This window comes from Cynocephalus volans, chromosome 4 (genome assembly GCF_027409185.1).
Source record: "Cynocephalus volans isolate mCynVol1 chromosome 4, mCynVol1.pri, whole genome shotgun sequence".
Lineage (NCBI taxonomy): Eukaryota > Metazoa > Chordata > Mammalia > Dermoptera > Cynocephalidae > Cynocephalus > Cynocephalus volans.
This window is the reverse complement of record NC_084463.1, coordinates 92,168,899-92,180,704: the sequence shown is the minus strand read 5'-3', so window position 1 is coordinate 92,180,704 and position 11,806 is coordinate 92,168,899. Positions and strand designations below refer to the sequence as shown.

The 11,806-nt window shown below is 38.1% G+C and overlaps 1 protein-coding gene across 2 annotated transcripts in view; it reads right to left on the bottom strand.

Annotated features, from left to right (window-relative positions):
• Positions 1-385: 385 nt before the first annotated feature.
• Positions 386-11,806, bottom strand: part of RAB30 (RAB30, member RAS oncogene family) — a 79,566-nt gene continuing 68,145 nt past the window's right edge. For both annotated transcript variants that reach the window (XM_063093955.1, XM_063093956.1), the window contains exons 4-5: positions 7,402-7,585; positions 386-3,078 (exon numbers count right to left, since the gene is read on the bottom strand). In XM_063093955.1, coding sequence (XP_062950025.1) covers positions 2,828-3,078; positions 7,402-7,585 — 435 coding nt within the window. In that variant the 3' untranslated portion in view covers positions 386-2,827. The remainder of the gene's footprint in view (positions 3,079-7,401; positions 7,586-11,806) is intronic.

Sequence of the window (11,806 nt, the reverse complement as noted above, 5' to 3'; positions counted from 1 at the left end):
TCTTATCCAAAGAAGGCTCTTACCTTAGCAAATATTGCCATGAGCATAAGAACTATTATTAGGCAAACCAATAACCTTAGGTCTTGACCTGGGTTAAGAGGACTTCATTTAATTAGTGTCCTTTCTCAAGTTCTACTTGAAAGAATTTCTGTTAAACCAAAAAAGCCTCTCTTGGCACTAAAATATTTATTCAAATAAGATTTATTGCACCTACAGTACTGTAAGGGATTGTTCTCAAACTTGAGATATATCATTAGACAAGTGTCCATAAGGCCTAATCTGGAATTCACACAACTAAGAAAGAAAAGAAACAAAACCCCACATTCTCTTTTTTTTTTTCCTTCGCTCCCAGCCCCCGCCCCCCTCCCCAACCCCACATTCTCTTGTGTCCCTGCTGGTGGGCCATGGATGGGTGACTATAAGCTACAGAAAGGCTGGCAGGAGTAACAGGGAAGAAAGGAGCCAAAAGCAGAGCTTTCTAAGCCCCTTCTGCATCTGACCAAGTGTAGATAGAAGAGGCTAAGCCCTAGAAAATAAAAATTTCATAATTACAAGTGTGGCCCTAGAAGCTGTTATTTTGCAACTAAATTAATCCAATTTAACAAAGCCCTTTCCTCTAAGTTCACAAAGCAACCTTACTTTCAACACATTTTTTGCCATGGGTCAAATTTGGGTCATCATGTGGTGGGAACATTGGACTTTTGCTCTAAATGAAATTTAATAAATTTAAACTTAGGGACATGTCCTCACAGTTTAAAAAGAGAAGTTCTTCTGCCACCTTGATTAACTCGTTTTTCTAGATACTTTTAGTTGACGGTGGCCTAGTGGAGAAGATGGGAGGGAAAGGCAACAATTATTATAAATTATTTTGGTTTTTATTAAAGTTATTTTTCTTTCTTGTAGAAACAGATTCTAAAAGAAAAGCAATTCAAACTTCTACCATCCCCTTCTCTTTCCCACAGGATCAGAAAAAAACACAATGAGGCCAACCATAATTATCAGTCCCTTAAACAATATGTACAATACCATGTGTAAGAGAATGGTCACTCTGAAACCTGCTAGAATAATGCTAGAAATGCTTTATCAATACCATGTCTCTACATGACTCATTTCTTTACAATTAAATAGCTTTCAAACATTAACATATCAGGACCGAGATTGTCACCATCTACAGCAACAGTGGAATTACATATCACATCCTAATTCCATTGCTCATCCCTCAGTTATGCTAAGCAGCTAAGAAATATCTGACAGCATCAACAGCATACAGGTTTAATTATTTTCCCAATATGCATTTGTATCAGTGAACAAATTGGAAGGTATCAAAGTATGGCACTGAAGAAATAACACATATTGAGCAGCACATCTTCCATTTTAAGTCCTGTTTTTAAATTGGCTAAGTAAAGGCATCCACATCTCCATTTGAATTGGAGATCTGCAATAACACATGCATATAAGGATGGGAGAGACGGAGGGGGTGACGGAGGGAGAAAAGAAGGACAGAAGGGTGAGACCAAAAAAGAGAGAGAGGAAAAGAGAAAGAAACAGGAAAGAATATATGGTCACACGTCTGAGAATAACATTATTACAAGGAGGTGATAAACGACAGCTCAACCTGCTTCCACAAGCAGAATTCTTCTATGGTTATTATTGAAGATACAAAAATTGTTTGTGAGACTTTCTATCTGTTGCTATTCTCACTTATTATACTAAAAACGTCTACAAAATCCGAAGCATTGGTCTGTCCAAGATGGATAGTACCAAAAGTAAAAGATGTGATCTGCTATCAAGGACTGTGCTCTGCTTGGAACCCTGCACTGCAGTCCATTAATCCACAGTATTTTGGTCATATCTGCTCTGTTTTCTCATGCTGCTCATAATGTCTTAGAGCTAATCTTTTATATTAGAATATCATCAATGATTTGTATTTTTTTTTCATTTTTCAAACTTTTTCATTTACTTAAAAGGCAAGAAAGATGAGAGAATAGAAAAAAATCGTAGAGATTTAGAGGGGAACATGAAAGGAGAAGTATTCTCTTGTCCAACAAATCCACCCTAGAAAAGGTGGTAATGAGACTTTGAGAAGAGTACTGATTCATGGACTTCCCCCCTATTTTTTTTTTTTTTTAATTTCTATGTAATACATTTAAGGACATCAATGTACTAAAACATTTGGTCTGTGAAATAGTGGAATCATTAGCACCAAAAGGAGTCATGGAGCTTGTATATATTATTAAAACAATGATTGTTATTACTGTTGGTCATGGGTAAAGGTTTCATTTCATTTTTACATCCCCAAGTTCTTGAAAGTGCCTGTGGACAAGAGAAACAACACTTTTCAAAATCTCCGTGGGATTATCAGTATGCACCACAGAGTACTTGGCCTTCCCAGTTTTCGTTTATCTGGTAGACAAGAAAACCAGGGCCCTGGAAGATGACCACTGAAGCCCTACAGAACAGCTCCCACATGCACCTATTGACGTGCAGGAGGGGTCCCTATGGTACATTCCCCCCTGGACTGTGTTCAGGAATGCACTTTTACTTGCTTTTTAAAAAAACAAAAGCAACATGCTCTGCAGATCATGGAGTGCCTAGTGCAATTTTCTCCTTGCTCCAACTCCAGACTGCAAAAGGATGAAACCATTATATATTCTGCTAATGCTGGCCTGTGGACGAGGCCATTGGCCTGCCATGCTTTGTAAGCTCAGGAGCCCACAGGAGTCAGAAGGTCCGAGAGCAGGAGCCACAGTCATCGCCAGATCGCCCCAGCAACTTGTGGCCCATCAGGACAGCTGCTGATTCCTTTTGCTTTTCCTTGCCTCAGCCTTTAGTTGAAATTACAACAAGTCAAATAGCTGATGCTTTTCCCTTCTCCAGGTAAGGGTGAGGACACATTGTTCACAAGCGTGTTCTGTCTGGCTTCACTGATGAGTCGGCACGCTAAGTCAAGGAAGAGTTTCTCCACATTATCAGATTCCTTGGCAGAGGTCTCCAGATAATACATGTCCTGAGCTTCTGAGAATTCCTCAGCTCTCTGCTGGGAGACCTCTCTCCTTTCAGCCAGATCGATCTTGTTGCCTGGAACAGTGGTAAAATCAAAGAAAGAATCATCATTTGACTTTTTGTAGGCTCAAAAGCATCAAAATGCAATTCCAGATCTGAAGTTAAACCAGACAGATAGGCTAGTAAAGCAAAGCAAATGTGACCACGATTATGGAAATGCTTATTTTAAAATACGAGTACCATTTGTAATGGCAAAGAACTGGAAACCACAAAATGCCCATCAGTAGGACACTGGCTGAATAAACTGTGTGGTACATCCACACAATGGAATGTTTGCCATAGTAAAAAGTAAGGAGGAATATTTCTATATACTGCCATAGAATGAGAACACTAGGATATATTGTTAAGTGGAAAAAGCAAAGCAGAAAAAAGCATGTATAATATGCAACTGTCTACGAAAAAAGGAAGAATATTAATATATGTTACACAAACACTGTATTGCTTATTTTTTAAATGAAAAAATTAACCAAAATTTTAATTTAAAAGATAATGATTACCTACGAAAGGAACAGGGTTGAGGAGATGGGGATAGAAACCAGATTTCTCTAAATATACTCTGTTTTGTAGATTTGACATCAGAAACTTACACGTTTTATATAATTATATAATTAATTACAACTATACAATTTATACAAAATTAAATTTAATAAGCAATCCTTAAATATTGAAAGCAAAATTAAACAAATGAACACATTTATCATGTGGTGATATAACCACACAGAGAGGAACTATTTCAAGTGAGTTTAAAATACAGTAATTTAACCATGCATCCCTAGTGGTATATACCCTAAGGACAAAAAGAATTGAAGAAAAAAATCTTGAACGATTTCAGCAGTGGTCGTGTGGATAGCAGGGCTGGTATTATTATTCTGAGGATACTATATGTGTATTATGGGTTAAAGAAAATGAGTAATTATGCTGGCATCATAGGGAACTGGGATTTTTAGCATGGGAAAAAGGAAATACAGACATAAGATTAATGGTGTTAAGTTAAAATTTCTGCAGTCCTGAATGATAAATGGAAGAATCAGTGTGAATAATTCATGGTGTATTTTATCTTTAAAAAGTTTCCTATCTCTATTCTCCAGGAAATCTGACAAGGGTGATATGTCAGCTGTTACCTGGTAACATTGTTTATGGTAAAAATGACCCCTGACTGATAAATTACATCTGGCCTGGGAATTCTATGTATGCATTATAAATACCAAACGGAAAGCCATAACTCTGGGCTTCCCTTGATCGTAATGATTCTTCACTTGAAGAGATTCTGCAAGTTATGCCTGTGGAGTTGTTCTAAGAGATTTTGGCTCCTATGGGGCATGGAGGCTTCTAGGCCAGGGCAGATCCTTCACTTGCCTGAAGTGAACCTTGCTTTTTCACACCTGAATTGTGTGTGTGTGTTGGGGTGGGAGGGTGTCCTGGAAAGCTATGTGGACTGCTATGAGGACTACTTCCACTGAAGTGGTATCCCTGATGCTGACCTGTTATTAAGCCCTGTTTCCTGTCCTGTGTCCTTTTAAGTTAACCTAATACCAAGTGCGGCCTGTGGTAATTTTGTGAGTCAGAACATTTAGAAGAGCCCAGTAAGACAACCCCCTCGTGGATGCTACAGAATTTACCACATGCACGCACATGCACACACACATATACACACAAACTCTGTCCACTAAAAAGCCCGAAACAATGATCTACCCACTAGTAACAAGAACTCCTAGCACCTAGGTGGTAGCCTCTAAATACAACTTTCCATTAAAAAGAAACAGCCCTTCTTGAAGAAATGGCTAATTCCAGGTCAGGAGCAGGAAATGTACAAGATGCAAGATATACCTGGAACATCTGTCATACCAGAAAGAAAGAAAATTGTCAAGGATTCCTGGGTCATGTCAAAAGGGCTCAGGAGCCTGTTAGAAGAAGCTCCCACTGTCAAAGTCGGAACTATTGAGGCATCAATAATAATCACTGCAAGGGACTAGAATACATCGAATATATTTAAATTCATACGTTCATAATAATATTAAAAATATAAACAAACTTCAATAGTTACTTTTGGAAGATACTAGGGAACCAAGTCATTATCTTGAAAAGTGAATATAAAAGAAAGAACCAAGCATTCTTCTTGCCTGTCCTCTGAGAACTGTGCCACAGAATACCATATATGGAATATTTTTGCTAAAAAGAGAAGCAAAAAAAAAAAAAAAAACCCCGAATCTCATCAGGCCTCTTGATTACCTACAAATCTGCAAGAAATACAAGTGCTGGAGGAATACATCAAATGACACCACAGAGTTGAAAAAAGTTAGACTTATAAACTCTACAAGACAAACAAATGTTTTAACGATAAATTCAAAGAGAGAAAAAAAATGGAGGGGTAACCTACAGATAAAAGGAGAATTAAAAAACATATCAGGCTGGCCTGTTAGCTCAGTTGTTTAGAGTGCAGCCTTATAACACCAAGGTCACAGGTTTGGATCCCTGTACTGGCCAGCTGCCAAAAAAAGGGGGAGAAAAAAGACACAATAATCAAGTAAAACATATGGACCTTATTTGGCTTGCTTTGAACAAACTTTATTTTTTTTATTTTTTTGTCTTTTTCGTGACCGGCACTCAGCCAGTGAGTGTACCGGCCATTCCTATACAGGATCTGAACCTGCAGTGGGAGCGTCGCTGTGCTCCCAGCGCCGCACTCTCCGGAGTGCGCCACGGGCTCGGCCCTGAACAAACTTTAAAAAAAATTATGAATCAGGAAAATTTAAACATTATCTAAATAGATTTTTGAGGCTATTAAGGAATTGTTAATATTTCGGGGGTATGAAAATGGCATTATTATTAGATTTTCTTTTTTAAAATACCTTACCTTTTAAAGATACACACTGATATTCAAAGATGAATTAATATATTTGGGATTTGCTTCAAAATAATCTGAGGGGAGGGAGGGTGGACAGAATATATGGGGAATAAATAAAAACTAAAATTGGTCATGAGTTGATAATTGTTAAAACTGAGTGATATGTACATGGGGGTTCACTGTACTGTTTTCTCTACTCTTGCTTATGTTGGAAATTTTCCATAGTAAAAAGTTTTTTTAAAAAGCCAATACCTCTTTCATATTGAACTAATTATCTCCCCTAAAATTCTCGTTTAACTTCCTTAGATAAAAATCCCAAGTAGTAATAATTTGACTCAAGGGCTTTCCATGGAACAGAAAGAAAGCATAAATCTAGAGCTGGGGACCTTCAAATGCTTCATGGCAAAGGTTCACCATTGAGCAAGAGGGTTTTCAGGTCTGGGAATGGAACACTAGCTCACAGAGAGGCAGATACTTAACCCAGCGGCCTGAAGGAAAAATCCAGCAATTTGTTACAAAGCAGCATATTACAGCTGGACAACTACAGGGCTTGGAGTCGGTTTTATATGCTGTATGACTTTGGGCAAAGAACTTCACCTCTCTGAGCCTTGGTTTCCTCATCTGTAAATTAGGGATTATGACACATAAAGTTCCTAGTATGATTCCTGGTACATATATACCAATTATAATGCTTATTATAAAATGTTTACTTAGCTTACTGTTAACCCTAATTTGTAACTTAGCAATGTTTCTAAGGTTCTCTACTCGAATTTCCAAAATTAGGTCTTGCTAGATTATACAGTAACATTCCTTCCTGTGAAGAAAACATTTAAGTAACCATATAGTTATTAACACTTTTCCATCAAAATTAGAGTAGTTTTCAATGACCTGGTCCATTTCACTGCAATCCCATTTTTAATTGGTGTATTTGTCACCATAGAAAATCAATGGCTTTCCCCCATTCTAAACAGAGGTTCTGTCCTCCTACAAGATGAAACAAACTGCAGTACTTCCTTTAGTGGATTCTTTCTGAAACATAGCATTTCTCAAAGCAGCATAAAGGTAAGAAAAGAAAAAAATAACTTAAGTCCATTTTTCAGGTAATAAAAAATTGCTTCAGTAATGAATTCTTTATCAACTTAAAAGATATGTTTTATTTCTAGACCAGCAGTTTCCACATCTTGTAATCAGATTTCTTTTTAATGTTTAGTAGCCCACATAACTTTCATGACCATCCAACTTCCTCCCTAGAGTCCACACTGATAGAAAAATCAATCAACAATGTTTTCTACTTTATGTTTTAAAACCATCACCACATTAGGACATATTTCATTTTCTCTTCAGTTTTCTTCAGTTGAAGAAATCAATGTTGACTGCATGAATTATACAGCTATAGACTATATTCTTGGACGGTACCAAGGTACAAGCTTTATGTGATTATAAATTCTCTGATGCCCACAAATCAAATTCCCTCCTCACTAACCTTTACTTACCCACTAACACAGTGATGACCTTGTTGCTGGCATATTGTTCTATCTCCCGCAGCCACTCAGGAAGGCAACGGAAGGATTCCTCACAGGTAATGTCATAAGTGAGGATCAAGGCATTGGCGCTTCGGTAATAACTCTGGGTAATGGACCGAAATCTCTCTTGACCTGCTGTATCCCAAATCTGTAGCTGTAAAGGCAAAAGAGAAGGATCAGACTAGAGAAGCAGCAAAGAAAGTAAGCATTGCCTTGCTTTATTTTGGAAATGAGAACACCTTCAGCCAAATAATTTCATGGTTATTTTCTGCCCTTAAAAAAAAAGTACCTATATTTTGTTTTGTTTTTTAATTTGTTAGGCATTTCTGGATAGAGAGAAGGGCTTGTTTTTGTTTTTTTCTTTGTTAGATTATTTAAGAATATACCCTTTATTCTAAAAAAAAAATAAACTTATTGAGCATTTATTATGTGCTAAACTCTACTCTAAGCACTTTACATGTACTAACTCGATCCTCACAATAACCCTATGAGGTAGGTACTATTACAATACCATTTTTTCCCATGAGGAAACTGAGGCACAGTGAGATCAATGAACTTGCTCAGTGTCTCACAGCCAGTATGCTCTAGAGCCAATTCAACAAGACATTGTGGTCCCACAGTTCATGCTCTTAACCAGAATGCTGTATTACAAAAGTCACAATGCACGGCAAGCTGTCATCCTGTGACTACTGGCATTTTAGTCAGCAACCAGAAAGGAGAAAATCCATCCTCACCACCTTTCCCAGTTTAAAATTCAAATAAATATATTAAGTTATTATCTTTGTTAATGAAAATAGGCACAATGCCACCGCAGACAAAAAATAATTTCCCTCCACCATTTTTAAGCTCTATGCCCTTGGGAAAAATCACTTAGTCTCTTTCGGCCATCAGTTGTTTTTCATAAAAAGAGATTAATAATATGAAACCTGCTGAAAGTTCGCATTTTCTGAGCTCATCTACCAGTTCTAAGACCTAATAACTGATGGTTCTGGTAACCAATGTTTCTGGTATGAAGAAAGCAAAATACTACTCACTTCTCCCTGAATTTCCCTGCACAGAGCAGGTGACTACTGAAAGAGAACTGTTCTCCAGAGAGACTGCTGAGTGTAGAACAAATCATAAGACCCTGAGAAATACAAACATCAACAGCAACAATAATCTTCTCTTCTACTTGTAAATATTTCGCACATCACAGGTGCATTCACCTCCACAGACATAACATGACTTGCTCAGGGAAGGCCTTCTGGAACCTTCAGCTTAGGCCATGTTCCCCATCTTCCACCCCAGAGAGTTTCTCTTGCAACATATCGTGTCATTCGCCCTTATGGAACCTGACACACTTGAATCATTATTTTAAATAATTTGTTTAATAGCCGTCTTCTCTGTTAGATTGAAAGCTTCATGAGGGAGAAGTCAGAGTCCATTTTACTCACCAAATACAGAGCCTGGCAAATAGCAGATGCTCAAATATTTATTCAGAGTCTCATTATAGTTCTTATAATAATCAGTGAGGTAGGCAAATTTATGCCTCCACTTATTAAAGGAAACTGTCTCTTAACTGGTTACTTACAAAGCTGGGACTCAGACTCCAGGTCTTCTATTCCCAGTTGAGGACTCATTCCATACCACGATGCTGCCTTTGCCACCAACGACCAATTTAAATGTGCATCTATATCCAAAGAGGATGAATCAGTTGGTGTCACCCTCTGATACCAGTTTAGCTGAAGAGCTGATGAGTGACCAATAGTCCCCACCCTGAATTGGTGGCACACAGGCTGTCCTTTTATTTGAAGTTGCAGCTGCTCTTTGATGATATACACAAAAGTCTGTGTATGCTAAAGGCAACCATATAGATGTTATGGTTTTTGCCTGGACAAAAGCTATTTCTCTTCTCTACTCAAACACAGGGACATGGTTCCCCTCTGCCAGGATGTGTCTAAGAACAACAGACTGTTGTTACAAAGCCATGCTTAGCCTCTAAAACACTTGTGACTGGATTTAAATACTGTCAATCATTAGAAATTAGTATGTTCTCGTACTGGCACATCTTAAGAACAGCTTTGAGAGTTTAAACCACTGAAATATTTTCCAGAATAATGATTGTGTGGCCTTGCCATGATATATGCTACTTTCTCACAGGGGGCTTCTTGTTTCTAGCCCAACAGCTGATTATGGAGGATATTCATATTTTACTGCCTTTATTACTCAACTTGGTTTCACCATTATCTGCAAGTCATTTACTTCTTTTCAGCATTTATAGGACATTAATATATGCAGGGCACTGTGCTAGGACCAGGGAGAATACAAAGATAAATAAAACACAATCCCTGATCTCAAAAAGCTCAGTCTATAGGTAGGACACATACATAGTTAATTAACCATAGTACAAAATGAGATGTCCCTATTAAGCGGTGCCAGCAGGAAAGAATGTCTCCTAGCACTAGTCTCATGCTCGTCCATATGTTTTTTGTTTGGTTTTTTTTTTTTTTTTTTTTTTGTCTTTTTCGTGACCGGCACTCAGCCAGTGAGTGCACCGGCCATTCCTACATAGGATCCGAACCCGCCGCCGCGCTCCCAGCGCCGCACTCTCCCGAGTGCGCCACGGGCTCGGCCCTGTCCATATGTTTTCAAGACTGCAGTCATGGGCTTTCCAACCACTTTCAACTCCAGCATGGGGTTACGCTGTTCATCTACTCTCTTCTTTGCACCACTACTTAACCTCTATTGCCTCGCTGTCACACTAATGTATTGCAATGATTGGTTTCCTAGTCTATCTCCTTCCTAGAGTTCTTTGAGAACAAGGGCTGTCTTATTTGACCTTATACCTCGATGCCTTCCTAACACACTGCATGTACGTGGTAGACACATTTGAATGATGGCCAACTGCATGAATAAAGGATTGTAGATTCACAAAGGAAGGACTGATAAATTCTACTTAAAAGATTAGTAGAGTATCAGAAAAAGTTTCACTTTTAAAATGTTATTAGAGCTAGATGATAGAAAGTTCATAGGGGGCAGAGGTACTTTGCCTACCACAATACCCGGCACGAAGCATCTACAATAACACAGGATGGATGGATGAATGGATGGAAGACAGATGGTTGGAGGAGTAAATATATGTACATACTTTCATGACTCTCCTATCTATGCAACATAGACTTGATTAAAGACAAATATAGCAAATCTTCTATTTCTATTATATTTAATCTCCCAAGGTTAAAACGTCTTAGACCGAGCTTAAAGTTTTGCTTATTACTAACTAATTTATGATAGACTAAAAAAATATATTTAATGGATAGCAGAAAATTCCAGATTTTTTCCAATTTTTGTATCGTGGTAAAATTCACATAACATAAAATTTACCATCTTAACCATTTTTAAGTGTATAGTTCAATGGTCTATAAATGTTTTCATTACGTTGCATACCCAGGGCCACTTTCATAATGCAGACCATTTGAAGTGACGGGCCTCTTCCTTAACTTTGCCTTTACTGATTTGACACTTAGTCTTTATAGCTACAAGAATCTTTCTAACACCATGGATTCCCTGCCTTCAGTCCTGGGAGCCATCCTGGAAGAATGCACAATGTGGGGAGGTTGAAGGGGGTGATGACAAGTCAGCTTGGAGAGCCAGGTTCTGTTCCCGGCCTTGCCACCCATCAGGTGGATAACACTGCACTGGCAGATCCTCCTTTCCACTGACTTTATGGGGCTCTGAGATAGCCTGGAAACCACTAGCAAAAGACACTTAAGCATCACCAAGAAGAGGTATTCAATAAATGTCAAAGTACAAGGACATTAAGACAAAAACTGTTTTCTTAGTATACCTGGGCAGCTCTGCCCTCTTCTCATAAGGTCTAAAGAAGTTACTCTTCATATGTTCAAAGGTTAATGAGGCCCTCGGAATTTATGTGTTGAAGAGGGTCGTCCTGTATCTGAGTGTACATATTAGGCTAGAAAGAATCACAGGCAAATTGATTTGGACTAGATGTAGGAGATTAGCCAATTCTCCTTTTTTATAGATGAAGTTCCAGAAACCTAAAGAAGTGTCAGGGACAGGAACTGTACTGCGAATACAAAGATGAACAAAAGACACAAAGCTTGCTTTTGTGGAGGCTGTGGTCTCATGGTTGAGTCAGACGTTATACAACTATGAATTTTAGCAAAATGTAATAAGCACTTAAAAATGAGGTTGCGGTTTGTATAAAGTAGAATAAATGGAGTACCTAAGTCTGGGGTTTCAGAAAAGAAAAATAATCCTGTTCTTTAACAGTAGGGACCATTTCTTATTCACCCTTATTCTTGACCAGAGCCTGGAACATGGTAGGCACTGACATTTCTGATCAAACAAATGAACTCACACACTTATGCATATG